Consider the following 27,011-nt stretch of genomic DNA (forward strand, 5'->3'; position numbering starts at 1 on the left):
AGACATGACATATCTACTCTCATGAAATTGCATACCTGTCAAATTAATAACCCTGCACATATCCTGTTGCAGTGTCCTCGGAGCGGGCCCACAGTTTAGGAGACAGCGGGGTAGAGTTTGGGCCTTGTCACAGGGCTCTACCATCTCCTACCCTGAGGGTAGCACGGGTAGTTACTGAGGGGATGTCTTGCAAAGGGGGGTAACCCAATATGTGGTTTACCTTAACATTCTTTGTCACAGATGACGCCACTGTACCTTCCTCTGTGGTGAATTCGGATGGTGAAATAAATGGTCTGCACTCACAGGGAACTTTTAAATAACAAAGCCGGGAACGGTCGGCAATGCTCTTTTACTTGCAGAAAATCAGAAATATAAATTCACACCAGCAGGAAAACGGTGCGTAAATCACAAAGTGGTGCGACAGGGAGGAAATCACAGGTTGACAGGAAAATCTCCCGTCCTAGTTATCTGCAGGGTTCTGTTCCAAACTCCTTTTACTCTCGCCACTTCTCTACCGGTCAGCATTCATTAGGGCCATCAGTACTGTAAAGGGACAATAAGGGATATTTTCTTACTGTGAGGGGGTTCTTAGGAGACTTTGTTATTGCGTAGCACACAAAGGATGTTAAGAAAATATGTGAAGCACAAAGGGGCGCTATTACTGTATTGGGACTTTAGGGGACATCATTACCGTGTGTTACAAAAAGGAGGAAAGAAGACTGTAGAGGGGGCATAAATGGGACTGGACAGTATTGGACATGTGTGCACAGGGATCTAGATCGGTTTAAAAACCCACCAGAAGTGGGAACTGGGAAAACAAACTATGAAACAAAGAGGCATCTTGGATTATGTCAGTGAACGGTCCACATCTGAGGGATTTGACCTTCACTCTGACCTCTTTTACACTTATTACCCTTTAAAGACTAGACTTTTTTTTAAATTATAAATATTTTATTGAATAATTGCTTTAAGACCACATACACTGGGGCTCAAAAAACTGTGGCGTAGTGCCCATCCACATGCAATTGGGCTGCAAACACTGCAGCACAAAAAGGACAAAGCACAACACTCAGACATAAAGAAGGTAAAGAACTGATCTCTCAACAAGGGTCATGGTAGAGATTACCCTCACAATTGGTTGAAGAATGTCTAACAAACTAGCAGCCCAATGCCTAAAGTATGGGCACTGAGTCAATTTTTGGTATACTGACTCAAAAATCAAGTGATTGAAGCTCTAAATTATAGTTCTTGTAGCTCAACACGTTTCACCGCCAATATGGCAGATCATCAGGAGATACGAGAGCTTAAATAGAGGAATCAGGAAATGAAACTCCACCTATATGAGTCGCAATGATCAATAAAATTGTCAGTCTGAGGATATTGCTGCCTTAATCTTTGCAGCATTGAATGTTATCCTCCAAAAATAGTCGTGGTCTAGCACTTGTATGATGCAAAGTGCAATTGCCAGCACTAATGATGCAGTAAGTGCTAAAATGGCACGAGAGGTATCAGGGAAGAGCTTTCCAGTTAATACTAGCGTTTGTTCAGTAAGGCTGTCTAGACAATCCCTAAGTCAGCCTGTTAGTGATAAAGAGTCATTTAGTACGCCTGATCTTTAGCCTTCCTATTCTAATTAGGACCCTCCAAAAGCCTAACAAAATAATAAAGAGGCAGCGCCCAAACTCCCTTTACTCTCGCCAGCTCTCTACTGGTCAGCACTCATTAGGGGCATCAGTGCTGTAAAAGGACAATAAGGGATATTTTTTTTACTGTGAGGGGGTACTTTTGTTATTGTGTGGCACAAAAAGGCTGTTAAGAACATATGTGAAGCACAAAGGGGCGCTATTACTGTGTTGGGGCTTTAAGAGGACATCATTACTCTGTATTATAAAAAGGAGGGAAGAAGACTGTAGTGGGGGGGGGGAGCACAAAACGGGACTGAACAGTATTGGACATGTGTTCACAGGGATGTAGAGGGGTTAAAAAAACACAACAAGTGGGAAAACAAACTATGAAACAAAGAGGCATCTTGGATTATGTCAGTGAACAGTCGCCATCTGAGGGATCAGGGGCATAGCTAAAGGCTCATGGGCCCGGGTGCGAAAGTTTTTCTTGAGGCCCCTCAACTTCTCTTAACCCCTTAACGCAGAGGCAAAACTATAATGCTTTATTCATAGTACTGGGCTCCCTATATGGAGAATAGAGGCCTTATGGGCCCCCTAAGGTTCCTGGGCCCGGGTGCAACCGAATCCCCTGTATCCGATATAGTCATGCCAGTGTGAGGGATTTGACCTTCACTCTGACCTCTTGTACATTTATTAACAGTATGACCATAGTGGATATTTGTTGGCATGCTAGATCTGGCATAATGTGACTGTGCTATGTGAAAAGGTAGGCCGGCTTTACATGGGCAAGAAAGTCGCATAAGATTTCTGCATTGCAAGACGCACAAATCTCAGACAAATATAAACTCCATTCTTTTGACTGGGGTCATGCACAAATCACGGTTCGTCCTATTTTTGTGCACACTCTTGCATGACATTTCCCATTGTTTCCAATTGGGCCGGTGGGAGCATCGCACCACGTGCTATGTGCACACGATGCGAAGTCTGAGATCAGCCGCGACAGAGGATTGTGAAGTGATGCGAGGCAGTTTTGAGAGAAAAAATTCACGGCCCGATATCGCACTCACCCATGTGAAGTTAGCCTGAATGTTGTATAATCACCTAATTAATCAGCACTCACATGGGCCATGGCCAGTGGTTTGCTTTAAATGTGGATGTGGCATTGTGGAAGTTTACTGTGACTAAAGCGTCCTTCACACAACCGTATGTGATTTTACATTTGCCTGTACGCACCGTATAATCACATACATGAAGATTTGATGTGATCACGTTCCAATCTTCATTCACATATTTCATGCCATTCACATGGGCCACTGCTGTGTGAATGTTAACTAATATCCTGAAACGCCAGAATCCTTGAAATGACCTATAATGCTTAATCAGGGAGAGCGGTCTTATTTTCCCAGCATTCTACGCAAGGTAACACTCTCAGGGTGGACGCTCACTGTCGATTTTTTCTTTCTTGCGCTGCGAGAGCATGAGAAAACTCTCGCCTCGGAGCGCAAGAAAGACGCCGGTATAGAACCGGCATATCGCTAGTGGTTTCAATGGGGCCAGTGGCAGCAGCGCTTACCTATGGCTGGCATCCTCGTATCGGTCTGCAGTCACCCCTCCTCTTATCTTGGGTTGAGGTGACTGGCTGCACATTAGTCTGCACTGAAGATTTAGCTTTCCCATATTTTAATCTGGCTTTCTGCATGCTACTAGGGGATATGGTGATTGAACCTGTCCTGCAGTTTATTAAATGGTACGTATTTGGCTCCCTTTTCTGTGATTATGTTTGTGTACATTTTTTTTCTCTCAGCTATGTGATTTTAATTTAGTTATTAGTGAGATACCGTAGGTTCTAACGGACGTGTGGTGGTCTTGCCGTGACCCATCAGCTTACGTGTTTTGGCCATAATGCAAGCTAACACCCACATTTAGCAGTGTTTTTTTTCATGCAGTATGCTATAGATGCTGGGGGAGCCCAGGATGTCATGCCAGTGTGGCGCACTGTGGTGATACAGGACAATCCCCTGCTTTGCCAGTGAGGCTTGTATTCCTGTATGGTGTGATGTACTTATCTATGGCTGGCATCCTCGGTAACGGTTTATATGTGCAGACTATGTTGTCTGCAGTCACCCCACGGCCAATCTGGGTTGAGGTGAGAGGCTGCACATGAGTCTACACTGAACATTTAGCGCTCCCATATTGCAATCTCGCTTTCTGCATGCTACTAGGGTATATTATGATTGAGCCTGCCCTGCAGTTTATAGGGTTGCCACCCGGCCGGTAAACCACTGACCTGGCCGTTTTTTTTTCTGTCAGATCGGTGCCTGTATTTTTTTTTTTACCAGCCCTATTACAGGCTGGTATTTTTAGAGCCTGCACTGCCCCCTAGCGCTGGTTAACTCTCCTCCAGCAGGGGAAACACAGACCGGCAGAGCCAACAGCTTCCAGGGCCTCCGATGATGTCATGTCATGTGATACCCTGTGTGGGAGGAGTCAGGGATCACATGACCACAGGGGCTAAGTAAATGTAGGACTCTGCAGCAGTGGTAGGACTCTGCAGCTGTGTGTATGTGTGTCAGTGTGTCAGGATGAATGTAGTGCAGCTGTGTGTGTGTCAGGATGAATGTAGTGGAGCTGTGTGTGTGTTTGTGTGTTGGAGCTGTGGGGTTCTGTATGGATGGATGGAGTGAGTGAGTGGTGCTGTGTGTGTGGATCAGAACGGATGTATTGGAGCTGTGTGTGTGATGTGTGTGGAGGTCAGGATTGATGTACTGGAGCTGTGTGTGTGATGTGTGTGGGGGGCAGAATGGATGTACTGGAGCTGTGTGTGTGATGTGTGTGGAGGTCATGATTGATGTAGTTGTGCTGTGTGTGAGGGTCAGGATGGATGTAGTGGAGCCGTGTGGGTAATGTGTGTGGGGGTCAAAAACGATGTAGTGGAGCTGTGTGATGTGTGTGGGTCAGGATGGGTGTAGTGGAGCTGTGTGTGATGTGTGTGGGTCAGGATGGGTGTAGTGGAGCTGTGTGTGTGATGTCTGAGAATCAGGATGGATGTAGCGAAGCTATGTATGTGATGTCTGGGGATCAGGACGGATGTTGCGGAGCTGTGTGTGTGATGTCTGGGGATCAGGATGGATGTAGTGGGGTTGTGTGTTTGCGATATGTGGGGGTCAGGATGGATGTCCATCCGGCGCTGCAGTGACAGTATCAGGACCCGAGAAGGAGAGCGGAGGAGCAGTACATGCGGTACGAGGTATGCACCATGTACTGCATGTAATCTTGTATGTTTAGGTGGTAAATGTTATACCAGCTGTACATATAATTACATACAGGACATACCTACCTTATATTGGCATTACTACATACAGGGGAGGTATATCTCCTGTATATAGTGATATAGACCATGCTGGGGTAACCTGGGTATCTCCTGTATATAATTATATATGTGTAGATTGTATGCGATGTGAGCGTCTGCAGCGTGTACTCGCGAGTAGATAATGTGTGAATCACACTAAACATCATCTACTCATGGGAACACGCTGGCCTGGATCCCACAAATGCGCACAAACGTTGGACAGGATGCAGGAGATAAAGGAGGAAAAAATGCTGTGATAAGCCACGCCCCAGAACACCCCCTTTTTTTACCATGGCCGGTGGCAACCCTAGTAGTTTATGAGGTCGAGCGAATTTGGATTACTTTTCTGCGAGTTATGTCTTTGTACATCTATTCTCTCACCTCTGATTGTTTTTGCTTATTCACATGAGAACTGAACAATCCTGCGGGGATGAGCTGTTTTTTGTTTTATCCTATCTATGTGCACAGTTTATAATAATGAGGTCCCATGTTTTGTTTCATTGTGGAATTACAGTGTTTTTTGCCACTTGATTTAAGAATTAAATAAGTTTTATACAAAACTTTAAAAAGCTATTAATTTATTAAATTTACAATATAAGTTAATGGCAAATTCCTTCATCTAAAAGTAATCAACTAATTTTATATATTGAATGTGCTAAAGACTCTTATAGCTTTGAGTGTCTCATAAGTAGGTCAGATAAGAACCTGTTGTCTGAGCTCTAAGTCCTCTGGAGTAACACGTTTCAAGTTGGAAAGCGGCTTATAAAGGCTGACTGAGCTGCTGCAGATCACACCAACATGAGCTCCGCTGGAGAACTTGAATATCCGCAAATACTACTTGATTATAAACATGGATTTTTAGTCTCAAAGGTAGGAACTGAATTCCAATTTTGCAAATGCAAATTCTTCAACTTCATGAAACATCAATGGATTTAAAAATGCGTCCGTGGAAACTTTAAAGGGGTATTCCCTCTCTGCTTTTCATAACTAAGATGGCAAACTAACTATAGCTACCAGCCACCCGGCAAGAGTCTATGGAAAGAGCCAAGTGCTTGGCGCCAACTCTCACTGAAGTGAATGGGAGCTACGGAAACAGTGTAGCTCGGCTCTTTCCAACAGGTAGTCAGAACAGAGCTTTCGGGTTTTCTCATCTTGGCCACGAGAAAGCTGGGATGGGAATATCCCTTTAACCCGTGGAAGTCTTTTCATACTCAGTCTTGACTTAATGCAAAGTCTGGTTTGTATCACAGAAAATAATGAATGCATGTCTGGATGAGTTACATGAATTGTACAATATTTATATACCATAATGTAATAGTAAAGTCCAGCTCACCAGCCATTAAAAGGTTAGGAAATTCCAGGTCAAAACTATTATTGCAATGATTTGTTTATATGTCTAAATAACTTTTAATATTATATTATATCAACAACAAAATACATTGTTCTGTACATTTTTTTCTTTAAGCGCTCTTTCACATGAGTACTGTCCGCCCGCGGTATAGCCGCATGCAAAGATCACGGCTTTACTGCTGTCAAGATCACGTGAACGGGCTAATTCCAGCTGCTTTGAAGTAGCCGTTTACACGATCCGAGGTGTGTGGAGCATGCTGTCCAGCTCCCATAGGAGTGTATGGAAAGCACGCAACAAAGATAGGACAGGTCCTATCTTTGCGCATACTCGCATGTCCTATCTTTGTTAGATGCGCAAATTTAGCGCATCTAACAAACATTCATGTGAACACTTTTATAGGAACCCATTGGTTCCTGTAGAAGCGCTTTCTGTGCGCACGTCTCATAATTGTAACTTTAAAAAGCATAAAATACAGCCCTTCACTAGTGAATATCCCAGGGATCTTATAGTCCTGCTGTGTGTTGGGGATTTTTATCTTGTCTGTGGTCAGTACATGTGGTCTGCAATGTAAGGAGCTACAAAATCTGCTCACATGTACTGACCACGGACAAGATAAAAATCCCCAACGTACAACATAGAACGTATGAAAGTTACTATATTAACAGGCAACTTCAAATCTTAACATCATGGAATAATTTGGAAGTACAAGTTTATAACAATCTTTGACACTCTCAAGAGAGGCATAAACATCTCAAGAGGCTACATGCACCATTGGAGAATAGGGAACATCTATAGCAGAGATAACACACAGGACTGGTGACCCCCTAACACCAATTTAGAGATCATAAACTTTTCCATCCTTATCAGTGGACTAAGTATTTACTACTCTATTCATCCTGTTCTGATATTGTTTTAAGTGCAAATTAATCGCATTATGTCTGTGCCTTTACGTATAAATCCAATATATATAAGCCTACATGCTTTTTCTTGCACCATACTTTGACCCCTCCCTTTGCTTTAACTTTGGTGCATGATGTTGGTTTCATTAGATGACACACATGCTCACCGCTGATGTAAAATCATCAAATGTGAATTTAATACATTCAGGGACCTGTCAGGCAGGTTGAAAGTTACAATGTTAAGTCTATGGGCATGCGCTGCTGTGCTTGAGGCATGCGCTGGAATGAGTGAAGCACTGCTAAGCAATGCAGCATACACTGCCAAGCTGCACCACACACTGCCCAACCAAGAGCGAGAGAAAGACAGAGAAACAGAGTGAAATAGAGATACAGAGAGAGCGGTAGAGAGAGAGACAGTGATAGAGAGACAGACAACGATAGAGAGACAGAGAGAGAGCAATAGAAGGACAGAGTGAGAGAGCAATAGAGAGCGACAGTGAGAGAAAGAGCGATAGAGAACGACAGTGAGAGAAAGCGATAGAGAGCAACAGTGAGAGTAAGAGCGATAGAGAGCGACAGTGAGAGAAAGAGCGATAGAAATAGAGCAATAGAGAGAGACAACAATAGAGAGACAGAGAGTGATAGAGAGAGAGACAGTGAGAGAGAAAGTGAGACAGACAGAGAGAGAGAGCAATAGAGAGACAGACAGAGTAATAGAGAGAGCAATGGAGAGACAGACAGAAAGAGAGCAATAGAGAAACAGACACAGAGAGAGCACGATAGAGAAACAGACAGAGGGAGAGTGATAGAGAAACAGAGAGAGAGCAATAGAGAGACAGACAGAAAGAGTGAACGATAGAGAGACAGAGATAGCGAAAGAGACAGAGAGAAACAGACAAAGAGAGAACGATAGAGAGACAGAGAAACAGAGAGAGTGTGTAGAAAGACAGAGAGAGTGATAGACAGACAGAGAGAGCAATAGAGAGACAAATACAGAGAAACGAAAAAAGAGCGATAGAAAGACAGACAAAGAGCGATAGACAGACTGTGAGAGAGTGATAGATAGACAAAACAAGAGCGATAGACAGACAGAATGAGAGAGACAGACAGAGAGAGAGAGAAATGGAAAGACAGAGAGAACGAGAGCGATACAGCAACCCAGAGAAAGCGATAGAGAGACATAGAGAGAACGACTGAGAAACAGAGAGAGAGCAATACAGAGAGAGAGGCAGACAGAGAGGGACAGAAAGAGAAGGAAAGGGACAGACAGAGAGACAGAGCGATACCGAGACAGAAAGAGAAAGAGACAGAGAGATAGACAGGCAAAAAGAGAGACAGACAATGAAAGAGACAGATAGAGAGAGAGAAAAACAGACAATGAGAGAGACAAACAGAGTGAAAGAGATAGAGTGAGAGACAGAGAGACAGACAGAGAGAAAGACAGACAAACAGAGAGAGACCTGTAGGCTTTTTTTTATATTAGATATCTGCTAGAGTTGAGCACGTGTATCAATGGCAATTTTTTTGGCTGGCTGGTTGGCTGGCTGGCTGAGAGAGACAGAGAGAGAGAGAGAGCATTTGGGTGCTCGCTCATTTCCAATATCTGCTTCAAATACAAAGTGACACTCTAAATAATCACCTAACCAAGCAGATTTAGACGTTCCCAACCACCACTTTTGAAACATTTTATGTTCGTGTAGCAAACATCGGGTCAATCTAGTAATTACAATTTCGGATCTAGGGCATTAAGCTCGAGGAAGAACTTTAATTAGGTTCGAAAGCATGCTATAACGTCATGTCTTTTTGTTAGCCATTAACAGGTATCATATCTACAAGATTACTTGGTTTCTTCTTACATTTTGCTCTACTGGCTAACACTGTACCAAGCTTTTTTTCTTTTAAACTTTGTGCAAGCGCTGCAGGTTTTTTTTCTACTACTTTGTTACATAATAACCCTACAACTTATTCCAGGTAGTAGAGTCTGAAGTAGTTTGTTGCTTTTTCCTTGTAGATCATGTTTACCGCCTGTGAATTGGGAGTCTTTGACTTGCTCCATGAACTAGAGGAATCAGCTTCAGCAGCAACCATTGCTACACGCCTGAATACCAGTGTAGATGGAATGGAGCGCTTGCTTAATGCCTGCGTTGGACTGAAACTTTTGAAGGTTGACTTGAAAAATAATGAAGGTAACTTAATTTCAACATTTAAGTTACTTGGAGTCTATAATTTGTATAAATACACAGGCCTATCCACAGTGGCCAAATCCATACATAAATGATGCATGGCCGCGAGACACACAGTGAATAGAGTCATGGACTTACATTGATCCATTCACAGCAGTATGTAAACGGTGCGTGTAGATATGGATGGAAAAAGATCGCAGTATGCTGTATTTCACCGCATGAGCCATATTCTTTTCTATGGGTAGAGTATGCAAGCAGTCCATATGCAATACATACACAACCCCGCTATGAAACAGAGCGGGGAATAAAAAAAAATACAAAGTCACATTGCGCAAGACTGTACTGCACGTGAGATACGCGATCAAGCGCTGTGCACTCGCTTACAGACGCAGTCTTTTCTGGCTCACACAGATCAGTGACCCACGCAGCGTTTTACGCATACGGTCTTGTGAATGAACACTAACGCCTGCTGTTTTTTTGTTGCATTTTTGAACCACAATTAAAAAACACAAAAGAAAGCTGCATTGGGTATTCAAAAACTACATCTGTTTTTAAGAAACTGCATACACTATTAAAAACCACATGTGGGTGCATTCCTTAAAGACACCCCTGTTGACCTCCTTCAGACCTTTTGCAGTGTCACAGAAGAATTTGGGAGTATAAATTTATGGCAATTTTTGATACCCTCAAGAATGGAATGAACTTCGGACCGGGATTCTTGCATCAGTGGAGAATATGAAAGGTCTGAAGGAGCTCAAGAGGGGTGTAGCATTACGTCATACTGCCATTTAACAGGCAGTCTATCAAGCCACCCCACGGGGATTGCTTGATAGGCAGTCCTGTTAAGGCAGCCCTGGGGCCTTTCAGAAGGCCCCTGGCTGCCATGACACCTGCATGTCTCCCCCGATCTCACTGCGGGGGGGCCGTGCGGGACCCCCGAACATTATTCGGGGGATTTAAATGCCGTTGTCAGAATTGACAGCGGCATTTAAATGGTTAATAGCCGCGAACGGCCGATCGTGGCTATTGCCCGCGGGTGTCAGCTGTAACAAATAGCTGACGCCCGCACTGTATGAAGAGAGGTTGCCCTGCAACCTCTCTTTATACATACCCCGCTGTTCCATGACGTGGAGCGGGAAGGGGTTAAAGACTTGGTAAAAAGTCACACATTGATTTTAAGGAATGCTGCCATCCAATAGGTGGTGCTGTAGAGGTATTGTGTCATCTGGGCCTGGGACCCTCCTAACACCAATATAGAGATCATAAAATTGTCACATTCCTTACCAGTGGACTGCTTAGATATTTACTTGTCTGGTATTGTTTTAAGTGCAAATTAGCCTCGCTATGCCTGTGCCTTTTCATGTGTGTAGATTTATATTTATATATGCCCCATCCACCCACTACAAGTCATTCAACCAGTGGTTGACACAACAGAAGGAGCTTTTCTTAAGTGATAAGTCATTGCTTCAGCAGGAAGTGATAAGCAGGGTCTGTGTAGCCCCTCGCACCTCTACATAATCAGCAGGTTCTGTCATCAGAATGTCATCATACAAACCTTTCTAGGAATATTTCCTGCTTCATATTGTTATACTGTTCTGCTTAAGGGATCAAGAGCTGCAAAGTCTGTTAGGGAATGATAATGAAGAGGTTTTCCTAACATTCCTAATAAATAGAGATGAGCGAGCATACTCGCTAACGGCAATTACTCGATCGAGCATTGCCCTTAGCGAGTACCTGCCCGCTCGCAAGAAAAGATTCGGCGGCGGGTGGGGAGCTGCGGGGGAGAGCGGGGAGGAACGGAGGGGAGATCTCTCTCTCCCTCTCTCCCCCCCCCCCCCCGCTCCCCCCTGCTCACCACCACAACTCACCTGTCACCCACACCGGCAGCCGAACCTTTTCTTCCCAGCGGGCAGATACTCGCTAAGGACAATGCTCACTGGAGCAATTGTCCTTAGCGAGTATGCTCGCTCATCTCTACTAATAAATAATTAGGCAGCAGATGAGACTATGGAAGAAAAGGGTTCACCTAATTTTTAAATGTCCCGCTACTCCAGTGCTGCCGATCCAGTCCCAGAGGCTCCTGCAGTGTTCACGTGCCGCTCATTGTTCATATGACCACAGCAGACAATCACTGGCCTCAGTGGTCTCGCACCATTCATGCACACCTGACTGCTGAGGCCAAGGATTGGCTGCATTGGTTATGTGAAGGATAGATAACATGTGACCACTGTAGAAGCTTTCAAATATGATCATAGCTGCAGTACTAACTGACAATATTGAGGTCTTCACGATACATACAATATTTAGATGTAGTTGGGTGAAATGAATAATTGTGGTGTTTTTTCTATTTTTTTTTAAGGTTGTTATTCCAATACTGATGTTTCCGCTGTATACTTGGTGAAGTCCAGCCCAAGGAGCCTATATCACACGATAATGTATTACAATCAAACCATATATATGTGTTGGCAATACTTAACACAAGCTGTAAGGTACTGTCATAATCGCTAGACATAACATAGTACGTCAGATCATAATGTTCCTTCAGTGCTGGTGTATGTCAATCAAATAAACATTCATACTTGGACCTTTGGGAGAAACTTCAGCCCATTGTACACCCTACCTCTTCCTTCCCTGCATGCTGTTATCTCATATTCATTCAGTGTAACTTCTAGATGAGTATATTTTTCTCATGAATGCATCTGGAATGAACATGGAGGCAAACCGAGGTGCAGAATGTACCCATAAGAATCTTTGGGTACCATATTAAAGGGGTAGAGCCAACAAAAGAACTTGTTGCCTATCCACCAGCTATGGAATAAGTATCTGATCTGTGGGGATCTGATTACTAGAGGCGCTACTACTAGGACTGATCATAGAATGGTAGAGTGGGAAGGAAACTCCAGGGTCATCTGGTCCAACCCCTGCTCAATGCAGGATCACTAAATCCTGCATGAAGACTCAGTATTAGTATTAGAAGATGCATATCCGCATTTGAAATGCACATCCAGGATTATTCACAAATAAGAAAGAATAACAAAAAAAGTTAGATAACTTTCTACAAAGTGTCACCTGCCTGGCATTTTTGGGTGTTAATGTATTTAAAAGGTAAAATATGTATTTTTATTAAACAACTTTAATAGAATTATAGAATCATAGAATGGCAGAATTGGAAGGGACCTTCAGCGTCATCGGGTCCAACCCTCTGCTCAATGCAGGATTCACTAAATCATCCCAGACAGATATTTGTCCAGCCTTTGTTTGAAGACTTCTATTGAAGGAGAGCTCACCACCTCCCGTGATAACCTGTTCCACTCATTGATCCCCCTCACTGTCCGAAAGTTGAAAATAGGGCTGATCCCTCTGCACTGTGACAGCCCTGCAGATATTTGTAGACAGCTATTAAGTCTCCTCTCAGCCTTCTTTTTTGCAAGCTAAACATTCCCAGATCCTTTAATCGTTCCTCATAGGACATGATTTGCAGACCGCTCACCATCTTGGTAACTCTTTTCTGAACTTGCTCCAGTTTGTCTATGTCTTTTTTAAAGTGGGGTGCCCAGAACTGGACACAATATTGCAGATGAGGTCAATCATGATAATGAAGAGTAGCGGGGGATAATTACCTCACGTGATCTAGACTCTAAGCTTCTCTTAATACATTCCAGAATTGTGTTTGCTGCTGCATCACATTGTTGACTCATGTTCAGTCTATCATCTATTAGTATACCCAAGTCTTTTTCACATGTGCTGCTTCTTAACCCAATTCCTTCCATTCTGTATGTGCTTTTTTCATTTTTCTTGCCTAGATGTAGGACTTTGCATTTCTCCTTGTTAAATACTATTCTGCTAGTCGCTGCCCGCTGTTCAAGCTTTTCTAGATTTTTTTGAATACTCCCTCTCTTCCCTAGTGTTATCTATCCTTCTTAGCTTTGTGTTGTTGGCAAATGTGATCAGTTTTCCATCAATTCCCTCCTCCAGATCAATTATAAAAATGTTGAACAACACTGGGCCTAGGAGAGAGCTTTGTGGTACCCCATTTGTTACATTCTTCCACTTGGATGTGCAGCCATTTATGACCACTCTTTGAGTATAATCACATAGCCAGTTGTAAATCCACCTAACAGTTGCCTTGTCAATTGCATATTTGGTCATTTTTTCAATAAGTATGGTATGAGATACTTTGTCAAATGCTTTACTAAAGTCAAGATATACTATATCCACCGCATTTTCCTGATCAAACCAGTTGGTGATTCTGTCATAGAAGGAAATTAGATTCGTCTGGCATGACTTGTTTGCTACAAACCCATGCTGGCTCTGGTTAAATACTCCATTTTTATCCAAGTACTCGCATACCTGCTGTTTAATAATTTGTTCGAAGATCTTTCCCTGTATAGAAGTCAGGCTCATAGGCCTGTAGTTTCCTGGATCCACCTTCTTCTCTTTTTTGAAGATAGGGACAACATTTGCCCTTTTCCAATCTTCTGGGGACTTCTGTTCTCCAGGAATTTCAAAGATTATGGCGAGTGGTTCAACAATTATCTCCGCTCCTTCCTTTAGTATCCTAGGATGTAATTCATCTGGACCTTGAGACTTGAATTCATTAAAGTTAGCTAAGTGTTCCCTCACCATCTCTCTGCTTGTAAATAGCCTGCATTCATTTGTTCCCTCAATCGCACAGGAAAGATCAGTTGCTTTTCCATCTACTTTCTGAGAGAAAACAGATACACAATCGGAATTTAAAAGTTTACCCTTCTCAAAATCATTCTTAATAAATTCATCATTTTCATCTTGTAAGCATCCAATAGCATCTTTGACTTTTCTTTTGCTTTTGACATACCCCTGAAATCTTTTTTTATTGCTTTTAGACTCTGTTGCAAGCCTCAATTTATTATTAGCTTTAGCTTTTCTGACGCTTGCCCTACAGTTTCTGCAGACTGCATTATATTGTTCTTTAACCCTTTCCAATTCACTGTCTGACGTCTTCCTACATTCTGATTGAAGCTTGTATGGCTCCAATGTCAGAAGACATCTGACAGGGCATTCTTAACGTCTATTGCCAGCCACTCTGCTGTCAGAGCCTCTCTGGTGCACACACACTGGCTTTAGTCAGCAGATGGCACCGTTGTATAACAGCAAAGAGAAAAAAGCCTTTTAGGAAATCCTGAATCCAAAATTGGATTGGAAAGGGTTAAATATTCCCCCCGCTTTTTATTTGATAAACATATTTTAACATGTGTGCAATTTCTCTCTTCATCAATCCTAGTCTCTTTAAATGCTTCCCATTTTTCCTTCTTTTACGGATTGTTAACGATTTTGCTGTGAGAATCTCTTTTTGAAATATTTCCCAACCTTCTTGGACATTTCTGTCCTTAAGAACATCCAGCCATTGGATTCTTACTTTTTTGATTGATTTTTTTGAAATCCAACCTTGAGGTCTGAGTTTTCACAGGTCTACCTCTCCTTTTTATCCAAAATTCAAGGATAGCATGATCACTACTTCCCAAGGTCCCAGCCACCCTTACTTTCTCAACTATTCCATCCCTGTTGGTAAGAATTAGATCCAAGATAGCAGATCCCCTTGTTTTCTCTTCTACCTTTTGGAATATAAAATTGTCAGCCAGAGCAGATAAGAATTTGTTGGATCCATTACTTTTACCTGAGAGAGATTCCCAACAAATGTCTGGATATTTAAAATCTTCCATGATCACTATGTCATGCTTTTTTGAGAGCTTGGCCATCTGATTCAGAAAGAGTTTATCAATATCTTCTGCTTGTCCAGGTGGCCTATAGTAAATGCCTACAATAGTGTCCTTTCTGTTGTTCTCTCCTTGTATTCTTACCCAAACAGTTCCTACAGAACTACCATGCTCTGAAGCTTGAATCTCTGTGGAGATTAATGTTTTTCTAACATACAACACAACACCTCCACCCCTTTTTTTAGGTCTGTTTCTTATAAATAAGTTGTATCCTTCAAGCCTTGTATTCCAATCATGTGTATCATTCCACCAAGTTTCTGTGATGCCTATGACATCATATTTCTCTTCCTGTATTAGGAGCTCCAATTTTTCATGTTTGTTTCCCATGCTCTGTGCATTTGTGTAAAAACATTTTAGTTTGTGATCTGTGTCTCTTGCTCCTCTACTTGCCTTGTGAATTTTTTGTCTTTGTTCTTTCTTTCCACTTCTAATAGCAAGGTTCCTAAATGTATTAATTAGCTGTATATTTTTACCTGGCCTTTCAATTCCCTTCCCATATAGTTTAAAGCTCTCCTAATGAGTGAAGCAAGGCGCCCACCAAATGTTTGCTTACCTGTTTTTGTAAGGTGTAACCCGTCTCTAGCAAGCAGTCCATTGTATAGGTAATTCACTTCATGGTCTAGAAATCCAAATCTTTGCTGACGGCACCATTGATGTAGCCAGTTGTTCACCTATAGAATCCCTGATCAAGAAAACAAGGGGTCCTGAGTGTCTCTAGATAAATGCAGTGGTGATCATGCATGCACACTACCGCTCCATTCAGTTTTATGGGACTACCAGAGATTGCAGAGTACTTGTACTGGCAGTACCACTGAAATGAATGGGCTGATGGTGTGCACACATGTGACCGCTGCTCCATTCATTTGGAGAAAGCTCAGGACCCCCCTTCTTGTGACTGATGGGGGTTCCAGCGAGTCTAGGGTGTTTTTTATGGGACAACCCTTTTAAGAATGTATAGTATGCTGCTGACCATACTGTGTAGATAAAATATTATCAAATATTACTATTTATTGGAGAGTTTTTAATAGGAGTTCAGTTACGAACTTACATGGCAATCAGTCTTTTCAGGTATGTAAAAATATTTGTGATAAGAATAGAAATACCAATACTTTCCAAATACTATTTACTGAAAGAGTGGCCATAATGCTGGTACAATGCAGATTGCTGTATCTGCACTTGGGATATGGGAAGCCTGAGAATAGGAAAGATTTGGAACTAGTGATGTATAAATAATAATAGCACAGATTTAATTCTGTGTGCTTCTTTTTTTGTAGTGCCTTATATCGAATTGTATTCTATAGTCATTTTGTAGATCTACTATAGATGTCTCTGAAATGGTGGTCAAGAACGTGACCCGTAACTGAACATTTTAAAAATTGATGATGTAATTTTTTTTTCTATGGGCTAAAGGAGCTGTGCCCACATACACAATCCCTTTCAGAATGCAGGGGCTGGGGCGAGCAGCTGATTTTGATGGGGAAAGCAACGACCAGCCAGGTATTCCCCCTGCCGCAACAGAAATGTAACATTAAAGGATGGCCATTCACACGAATGGCTATCCTTTAACCCCTTAAGGACCAGGCAGTTTTGCACCTTAAGGACCAGACCCTTTTTTGGGTTTTTACCCATGTGGTAGTTTTACTGCCCTATTTTATTTCCTTTAGCTACCAAAAATCTTTTTGCTGCGTTTTCTTTTCCCATAACATATAGGGCTATTTTCTTAACCCTTTCCAATCCACTGTCTGACATCTGAAGACATTATAATTTAAGGCTGTACAGTTCTGATGTTGGAAGACGTCCGTCGGGGTTCTCTTACTGTATATTGCCAGCCTCTCTGCTGCCAAACCCTGTCCAACGTGTCACCTCATGCAGTACTGGCTTTAGCCAGCAGATAGCGCCGTTGTATAACGGCAGAAAAAGAGTAAGACCTCCCTAGGAAAACCAGGATACAAATTGGATTGGAAAGGGTTAATATCCTTTTCACTGCCTTTTTTAAAAATGTTTTTGTTTTATTGGTAGTAAAAGGCGACATTTATAGTTATTTTTTTTAAATTAGTATAATTACGCTACAAAAAAGTATGGGAATAGACATTTTGATTTATAATTTGTATGGCTTTGGAATATAGGGCGCATATAGTGATGGTTTTGGTTGGCGTCGGCTTTGGGTTATTATCTTTTGTATGTATATATTGTTGTTTTATACTGTAATTTGTTTTTACTTATTTATGCAATTATTCTTTTTACTTTATATAAGACCTCTGGAGGCCATTCACATGTTTTTCTTTTTACATTTTTCCACTATAGCTGAGGCATCTAGAGGAGCCCCAGTTACAGGGTAAAGCATCCCTGTAGTGACATTGGTCACTGGAAGAGCTGATCAGGGTCTCCTGAGACCCTGTAGCTCTGCTGTGACAGAGGTCACCCAGCAGTCACTGACTGCTGGCTCGCAAAGTTTTCCACTTTCATTTTTTTAGTACATTACACTTATTGAGCACTGTGTACTAAATAAAGGAGGAGGCAGAAAGGGTTAAAAACCACTTCTCACTTTTCCTCCGGGTTATCAGCTTTGACTAATAGCTGACAACTCGTCCTGCTTCTGATTGATTACAGAAGTATGAGGCTTTAATCCCTGCTGTAATTTTACATACGGCTGGGCTTTCAACCCAGGACCAAGCACCGTAAATTTACAGTGCTTGGTCCTTAATGGATTAATACAAGAATGGCACAAGGTTGCCAGAACAGGACTTTGTGCTTCGTGTCCAGAGATGGGTCTCAAGCAGGAGCCTCCTGTCTGACATTAAAATTACCCAATAGGGCATAGGAACAGAAGTTGTTTTCTAGGCATAACCACTTTAAGGGCAGTACATATACCTTAATTTAATTCTGAATTGTTCAGGTTAGCCCACAGAATTAAATTAATCATGTTAAGTGACTTTTACACTTTGAGGTAGCTTTTTCCTGTACTCCTTTTCTCAAGGTAAGGTTGAAAGTGGAGAGTAGGACACCATTTTGTTACGACCCTATACAATGTATGAGTTGTACAGTAGTGGGATATGACCCTATTCCACTTAATGCATCTGATTTCATACAAAACTGGGGCGTGGTCCATCAGTTGCATTGCATAGGGGAGAATATCTATATAATAGGATACCGTGCTGAGGCATAATACAGCAATTCACCTAAAGCTCTACAAGTTAACTTTTACTTTGGACACACTACATAAGTTCCATTTTTCACAACCCATTAGGGTGTTGGCCTTACTACTAAGGTGAATGTCTCTGCAAAACTCTCAGTGAAGTTACTCCTAAACTACTAAAATCCATCTATGGAAGTAAACAAAATAAGGAAGGAATAAGAATAAGGTGAACTGTCCTGAGTTTTAGAATACATTTCCTAAAATGTCTTTATAAGAGAAACTGACATAAATGTAACCTTTTCTTTTATGTTACAGATAAAAGTTTGATGCTTTTATCTAGCCATGGGGCTTGTAGAGGAATAGAAGTGCTAGATAATTGGATGTGAAATGCAAGTAATTAAATGTTTTGTTAACTTTATATATAACCAAGTAATCTTCCTCATATTTCAGAGAGGGAAAATGTCAGAATCAAAGAGCGTTTGGGACTTCTTCACAGGAAATATTTGAAGCGCTTTACAGGTAACTTGCGCACATAGCTTTGTAATCATTGTTCAATACATTCACAAAACCTTATTGTGAAGTTCCAACCCCATTTTATATACATGAAGTATTTCTTGGTGCATAAACTCTAAAAGAATATGGTTTTATTATGTAAATATTCTGCTATAACATTTTTAAATGTAACTGTGCATAGAATTATTTGGGAGAGGTTTTTTGAAACTTTCAAATATCAAAAGTTTTAAAAGAAAATTACTATTATAGCAGTATATATAAATATGTCAGAGGGTGTTCAGGAGTTTCAGAAATTAAGTTAAGTGCTGAATGCCATGAATTAAAAAAAAATAGGTTCAACAAGGACCACCAGACAATTGGCACTAGAGCAGCAGGGAATCTAGCAGGTGAGTGATAGTTATTTATTTCCCAACTTTTCCTGTTCTTACCTTATTTTCTCAAACTCCAAAATGCAAACCTTAAAGTAATGAAGAGTTTTACAGTACCTAACTATTTATGGGGTACTCTTAAAAAATGGCCAGCAATGGCAGGGATCTGAACCCCTGCTGATCAGCACATTGAAAGGTTGTTTCTCCATATAAGTGGCTGTGCCTGGTCCTACAGCTCGTTGCATTGAGAATCAATCAAGTGAATGTGAAAAGCTGCAGTACTAGGCACAGCTATTAGTAGGGATGACCCGCTGTGCTTCCCTAAAGACTTAAAGGGGTTGTCCCGCGAAAGCAAGTGGGGGTATACACTTCTGTATGGCCATATTAATGCACTTTGTAATGTACATCGTGCATTAAATATGAGCCATACAGAAGTTATTCACTTACCTGTTCCGTTGCTAGCGTCCTCGTCTCCATGGTGCCGTCTAATTTCAGCGTCTAATCGCCCGATTAGACGTGCTTGTGCAGTCCGGTCTTCTCCCTTCTGAATGGGGCCGCTCGTGCCGGAGAGCTGCTCCTCGTAGCTCCGCCCCGTCACGTGTGCCGATTCCAGCCAATCAGGAGGCTGGAATCGGCAATGGAACGCACAGAGCCCACGGTGCACCATGGGAGAAGACCTGCGGTCCACCGTGGGTGAAGATCCCGGCGGCCATCTTCGCAAGGTAAGTAAGAAGTCACCGGAGCGTGGGGATTCGGGTAAGTACTATCCGTTTTTTTTTTTAACCCCTGCATCGGGTTTGTCTCGCGCCGAACGGGGGGGGGGGGGGGGGCTATTGAAAAAAAAAAACCTGTTTCGGCGCAGGACAACCCCTTTAAGGATGGGGGGGTCTGCTTTGTGCTTGGAGGGAGAGCCTTCCCACACACTCTCTAAAATAACAATGTTAAATTCTGATAAAGTCTCCAAATATAAAAATGACTAATTATGATAGCACAAATCCTGTTTAAGGCTGCAGCGTGAGATTGCTGAATAAATGTGGCTATACGTGCATGGGAAGCTCTAAAATGATATAGAATAAAAGTATTGGAAGGAGCAATAGGGGTTGTCACCAGGACAAACCGTAATCTTCCATATTATAAAGAGAAACTAATGGTGAAGCCACCAAACTAAGGGATCTGAACAAGGTGGATTACCTCCCTGTGAACACGTGGATGTGGGCCCTGCCACTAGATGTTATCAGTCAGATATGTGGTGTTAGATGTTGTGAGCTACTGTAAAGGCCCATTTATGCGCAAAGAAAATCTTTCAAAGGATTGAAAGATTGACAGTTTTAGTGATCGTTTTGCATAAAGTGCTAATGTCCATTAACACTTAAACAGTTTCATTTGCGTGTAAAAGGTCCTCCGGGAGATGTTTGCAGAGCACAGCTTGTGGTCTGAGCTCTGCAGACAGCTCCATTGTTCTTGCACTCGCTGTCGGCAGAATACAATATAATCTCTGACTCCAGTGCAGAACACAGTGTGTGGTCCCTGTTATCTGTCTGTAGCAGAACAATGAATTTTAAGCTCACCTTATAATCATCATTCAGCCGAAGAGTGAGCAATGGCAATTTTGAGCGATAATCATTGCTTGTAAATGGGGCTTTACTTTACAAGTTGCTGTGACATCACAAGGGGTTTCAAGCAGGTGAGCTCCGAATTGTTTAAATGGAGGTATTAAGACTGTTTTTGAGTATTTCTACATCATGAGTTTGTGATTGTATGATAGATCAGAAGAGGACATGGTGGCTTTTTTACATGCTATGGACTCCATATGGAAGATTTGTGGAAGAGATGTTATACAAGCTTTTGATCTCTCTGCGTTCCGCACGGTCTGTGATATTGGAGGTAACATTAATCTGTATTATAATGTAATATTAGATCAGTAGAGTTTTATCATTAACGGGTCAATAAGTTCTATTTCTATAAATACTCAATCCCATTCTCAGAACGTCATAACTATAGAGAGTAGAGAAACAGACATTACTTATATCTCTCAGCAGGTACAATATGTCACTGATCACACTGCTGGAATGTCATTCCACTTTACCAACCACCGACTGACATGTTGGGGGTCCATCATTTAGAGTTCTTCAGCAGCTGCAGTGTGTAGTTTGCAGTTGTGTGCTACTGCTGATGCAGAACCTCATAAAACCCCACAGCTGCTGCAGACCACATTAATCAATATTGGATAGGAATCACCACCCTTTCCCCTTACAGATAAAGGTGTTCTGCAGCAGGCACAGTATTATAAAGAACATGACTTATACTACTGATAGTTTGCTGCTTTGTGCCTTTACACCATTCTGAAACTAGGGGGTACATTATCCCATATTTAAGATTAAGAAATGACACAATATAACCTTGATGATGAAACAAGCCATCACAGCTATAGCAGGGGCTCACAATGTGCTCCACAATGCCATTCTGTTCGGCCTCCAATTATCTGGACACAGAAATATTTGTGTGGCTGCTCACATGTAGTTCCCATATCAGGGTGAAGAGGAGTCGCACATAGCAGGGCAACAGGAAGGGACAAGTACTAAGGGTGCACTGTGTAGCCATGTCTGGGTCCCATATGTATAACAAGGAAAAGGTCTCTTGACCCGTTTGGCATTTTTAGAAAGGAATATGAGTTAGAGGCTTTGTATATACATGCAGCCATCTTCATTATAGTTTATAGGACTTATGAAATGCCAGGCCGTTATCTCGACATCCATCATCTACAATGGAGAGCCACATGCATGCTCTCCTCTCTGGAGTACTGATTGGGGAAATAGTGATCCCATATTCTCCCAATAGGTGGAGTCCAGGAAGTGAAATTTTGATTTATTATGGCATATACTTAGGATATACCATAAATGTCTCAGATGGGAATATACTTGTGGCCCTTGGAAGTGATTCAGTATGGTAATGTGTCTCTCAGTCCAGAAAAGGTTGGACCCCTGCACTATAACATTGCACTTTACAACATCACACATCACAAAACCCTTTATCGCATGAAAAGAAATGCACAGATTACCTAGGTATAACAATTTGTATAGTACTGATTTGTTTTCTATTCTCTTTTTTTATGCATATATTTTGCCAGCAGTGTATATGGAGAAAATCATCTGTTTCTCTTCTAGGATGTACAGGAGCGCTTGCAAAACAATTCCTCTCTACATATAATGAATCAACAGTAACTATTATGGACCTACCACAAGTTGTTAAAACAGCTAAGAAATATTTTGTAACAGATGATAAACGGATACATTTCCTTGAAGGTATGGTGTATAAAACTTTATTAGTAATATAAAACTTTATTAGCGATTTAAAGGAAAAATTAAAGCAAAGAACATTTAGTTTGGTTTACATTTTGTATTTCTATATTCAAAATGCATAGTTATACAATATGGCATTGCTATTAAAGGGGTTGTCCCACTTCTAGCTGTTTTGCTGCAGGAAGCAGACAGCTCTGTACACTGCACAGTGACCTGGTTTGGTACTGCAGGCTGAGTCATACTGAAGTGAATGTGGCTCAGCCTGCAGTACCAACCCAGGCCACTGCACAATGTACAGAGCTGTCTGCTTCCTGCAGCAAAACGACTAGAAGCGGGACAAACCCTCTGAAGTAGATTACAAATGTATGCAATAACAGTGGCTGAGATAATATAAAACCACACTTGCATGAATGGCACTGTAACTTTTTGCTAAGTATTGGTGTTGAATCTGTACTCAGTTGCAAGAGATCGTAAGTGCACCTTTTGGATTTCTGAATTGACTATTAAAATGTAGTCTATTTATCGGTCACAATTATAGATCGAATCTAACTAGACTAATAACATGCAGTTGTAGCATTCATGTCTTTTATTGAGCACCTTGAGTAAATGTTCAAGGGATGACCAAATAAGTGAAACTCTTTAAAAATGATTTCTCCAAGAGGTAATTGTCAGAAGGTGTAGCAATTAAGGAGATGAGAATGAAAGTGTGGATTTCATATGTGCTTTGCCCATTGAATAAAGGCACACAAAGCCTGATTAGTGACAAATGTGGTATTCTTGTGTGACCCAATGCAGACAACTATTACCCCTTGAGTACATTGCCATTTAGCCATTTTGGTTTTTACATTTTTTTTCCTCCTCCTCACTTAAAAAAAAAAAAGTTAACTTTATTTTTTCTGGCAATATAGTTGCCAAAGGGCTTGTTTTTTGTGGGGCAAGTTGTATTTTTCAATGATACTATTTAATGTACCACATTATATAATAAGAGTGAAATGTAAAAGAAAACATAATTGCACTTTTTTTTTAAACTGCGGTGTCTTGTTTATATGTAAACATTATGGCAAATATGATATAACTTTATTCTGTAGGTCAATATGATTATAATGATGCCAAGTAGTGTGTGGTAGTGCAGTATAGTGGTGGTAAATGTAATTGTTTCTTTAAAAAATGTAACTTCTTAAATTTTTCGGTCTATGCAGCTGTTTGAAAGGTTTTCTTCATGAAAACCTGACATTTCTACTTATACCATTTTAGGGTACATACGACTTTGATTGCTTTTTTTATTCATTTTTTTTTTGTTCTTTCACCAGTATTCACCATATGGGATAAATGGTGCACTATATTAATGGATGAGACTGTTACAGATGTAGCAATACCAAAAATGTTGTATAATAAAAAAAAAACTTATTTTAAGAGGTGTGTTCATTTTTTTTTTAGTCCTGTAAGGGTTCCTTCACACAGACATATTTGTGCACAAAATTTGCATGCAATACACAGTGAAAAGGACCCATTGATTTCAATGGGTTAGTTCACATGTGCGTATTTTGTGCACACCTTTTCGGCTGCGTAACAAAGATAGAATATGCTCTATGTTTCTATGCATTTGTGTACCAAGTGTTCCCATAGGAGTCAATGGGGTGGGGGAGTGGGGGTGCCCAAATGCATGTGGATTACACAAGGTGATGCGTGAAACACTGAATAATTCCACTGGAAAAAGAACACAACTGGAAATAGCCATTTCACTTGGTGTGTTTCTCTACCATGCGCAAACGAACATGCCCTGTGGGCAGAAAGTACAGTATGATATGCTGATGCGTGCACAAAAAATCCTCGTTCATAGCACAAAATTGTGCTAAGGTGTGCACAATTGTGCTTACACCCGTGTGTAGCTGGCCTAAGGGAACTTGAACTTAAGATTGCATACAATATGCTGCAATACTTCCGTACTGCAGTACATTGTATCTATACATGCATTTTCTAAAGACTTCTTAATAAGCAGATGTACATAGTAACCCTGGTGACCTTCACAAAGCTCTGGCTGCCATGGCACCCTGCTATCTCATCATGTGGGAGTCTTTTGGTACTTTAGAACAGTGGTTCTCAACCTGGGCGTTATTGCCCCTTTGGGGCATTTGTACTTCTCAAGGGGGCAGTGGGGGGCATTGGAACATAAAGGAGGTCATAGGGGGGTGTTCTGTGTTTGCTTTGTTGATTTTGTTCCGTCTAGTAACTACATTTTTCTAAAAATTAGTAGTGATACCTCGGTTTTCATCAATAATCCATCCAAAAACAATTGGTGGAATTCAAAACCCATGAAAAATGATACAATTTTCTCCATATGAATCACTTATATGTAATAGGAGTTGTGTGCAGCCTTTGTGCCTCTTTCATATAATGTATGACTTTTATAACTCCATGACTACGCTAAAGATCAATGAGACTTCATAACACTGGATAACCTACAACACAACCAAACTCACTGTATTCCATAATGCCGCTGAGTGGCTGGTACCACTTCAAACTTTCACTTGTGTGGGTTTCTGGGAGTTGTAGTCTTAGTGGAGGCCAAGTGTCTTTTCAGAACACTGATACAAACTACAACTCCAAGAGACCCACACAATTGAAAGTTCCAGTTAAAGGGGTTGTCCCGAGGCAGCAAGTGGGTCTATACACTTCTGCATGGCCATAATAATGCACTTTGTAATGTACATTGTGCATTAATTATGAGCCATACAGAAGTTATAAAAAGTTTTATACTTACCTGCTCCGTTGCTGGCGTCCTCGTCTCCATGGTGCCGACTAATTTTCGCCCTCCGATGGCCAAATTAGCCGCGCTTGCGCAGTCCGGGTCTTCTCCTCTTCTCTATGGGGCTCCGTGTAGCTCCGTGTAGCTCCGCCCCGTCACGTGCCGATTCCAGCCAATCAGGAGGCTGGAATCGGCAATGGACCGCACAGAAGCCCTGCGGTCCATGAAGACAGAGGATCCCGGCGGCCATCTTCAGCAGGTGAGTATGAAGACGCCGGACCGCCGGGATTCAGGTAAGCGCTGTGCGGGTGGGTTTTTTAACCCCTGCATCGGGGTTGTCTCGCGCCGAACGGGGGGGGGGTTTAAAAAAAAAAAAAACCCGTTTCGGCGCGGGACATCTCCTTTAATCAGTGGCATTATGGAATAAAGCGGGTTAGGCTGTTCTTTAGGTTATCCAGTGTGATTGATCTGTAGCAGAGTCATGGAGTTATAAAAGTCATACATCATCATTAGAGATGAGCGAACGTACTCGTCCGAGCTTGATATTCGTGCGAATATTAGGGTGTTCGGGATGCTCGTTACTTGTAACGAGTACCACGCGGTGTTCCGGTTACTTTCAGTTTCCTCTCTGAGATGTTAGCGCGCTTTTCTGGCCAATTGAAAGACAGGGAAGGCATTACAACTTCCCACTGTGACGTTCAAGTCCTATACCACCCCCCTGCTGTGAGTGGCTGGGGCGATCAGATGTCACCCGAGTATAAAAGTCGGCCCCTCCCGCGGCTCGCCACACATGCCTTGTGAGTTAGCTGAGGGAAAGTGCTGTTCTATTGGAGTTGCTGTAGGGAGAGTGTTTGTAGTGAGTGTAGGCTTCAAGAACCCCAACGGTCCTTCTTAGGGCCACATCTACGTGTGTGCGGGCTGCTGTTAGCAGTGGAGAAATTTTTTTTTCTTCTCAAAATCGGCAGTGCAGAGCATTGCACCCGGCATTAGGGACAGAAGTGGTGCTTAGGCAGGGAGAGTGTTAGGAGTGAGTGTAGCCTTCAAAAACCTCAACGGTTCTTTCTAGGGCCACATTTAACTGTGTGGAGTACTGTGCAGGCTGCTGTTAGCTGTGTTGCTTTTTTTTTTTTTTCTCAAAATCGGCGGGGCAGAGCATTGCACCCTGCATTGATACTACAGGCACAGAATTGTGTAGGCAGGGCCACAACACAGTTATTAGTCATTGAATAGGCACAGTGGGCCTTTCCTTTTAAACAAAAGGGAAAAAAGTATATTTGCCCTGCCTCTGTCAGTCCTAAGGGCTCTGGGTACGTGTGTGCTGCGTGGAGAACGTAAAAAAATCAGACGCAACCAGCTATGGTTGAGTGCAGCCTTGCGCCAATTTCTTTCCTGCCTGGGAAATACCTGCTCTGCCACAGTTAATAACTCTGCAACAGTAAAGTTCTGTGACACTTTTGCAGGGCCGCAACACAGTTATTAAACTTAGTAGTATTCATTGAATACACGCAGTGTGGCTTGTCCTTCGAAAAACAAGGGAAAAAATTGTATTTTGGCTGCAGGCTTGCGCCACTGTCTTTCCTGCCTGGGAAATCAAATCACTGGTAATACGCCATGCTGAGGGGTAGGGGTAGGCCTATAGGACGTGGACGCGGGCGAGGACGCGGAGGCCCAAGTCAGGGTGTGGGCACAGGCCGAGCCAGTGTGGTGGCCAGGGGTAGAGGCAGGGCCAGACCGAATAATCCACCAACTGTTTCCCAAAGCGCCCCCTCGCGCCATGCCACCCTGCACA

The 27,011-nt window shown here is 42.1% G+C and overlaps 1 protein-coding gene across 1 annotated transcript in view; it reads left to right on the plus strand.

The window, feature by feature from the left end:
• The first annotated feature begins 4,128 nt into the window (after nt 1-4,128).
• The window catches only part of ASMT (acetylserotonin O-methyltransferase), a 136,216-nt gene continuing 113,333 nt past the window's right edge, over nt 4,129-27,011 (plus strand). The window contains exons 1-7 of the mRNA XM_066599871.1: nt 4,129-4,872; nt 5,664-5,844; nt 9,236-9,410; nt 11,767-11,896; nt 18,747-18,815; nt 20,943-21,061; nt 22,342-22,479. Of these exons, the coding sequence (XP_066455968.1) occupies nt 5,773-5,844; nt 9,236-9,410; nt 11,767-11,896; nt 18,747-18,815; nt 20,943-21,061; nt 22,342-22,479 (703 nt within the window). The 5' untranslated portion in view covers nt 4,129-4,872; nt 5,664-5,772. The remainder of the gene's footprint in view (nt 4,873-5,663; nt 5,845-9,235; nt 9,411-11,766; nt 11,897-18,746; nt 18,816-20,942; nt 21,062-22,341; nt 22,480-27,011) is intronic.

The sequence above is a fragment of the Eleutherodactylus coqui genome, chromosome 4 (assembly GCF_035609145.1).
Source record: "Eleutherodactylus coqui strain aEleCoq1 chromosome 4, aEleCoq1.hap1, whole genome shotgun sequence".
In the NCBI taxonomy this organism is placed as follows: domain Eukaryota; kingdom Metazoa; phylum Chordata; class Amphibia; order Anura; family Eleutherodactylidae; genus Eleutherodactylus; species Eleutherodactylus coqui.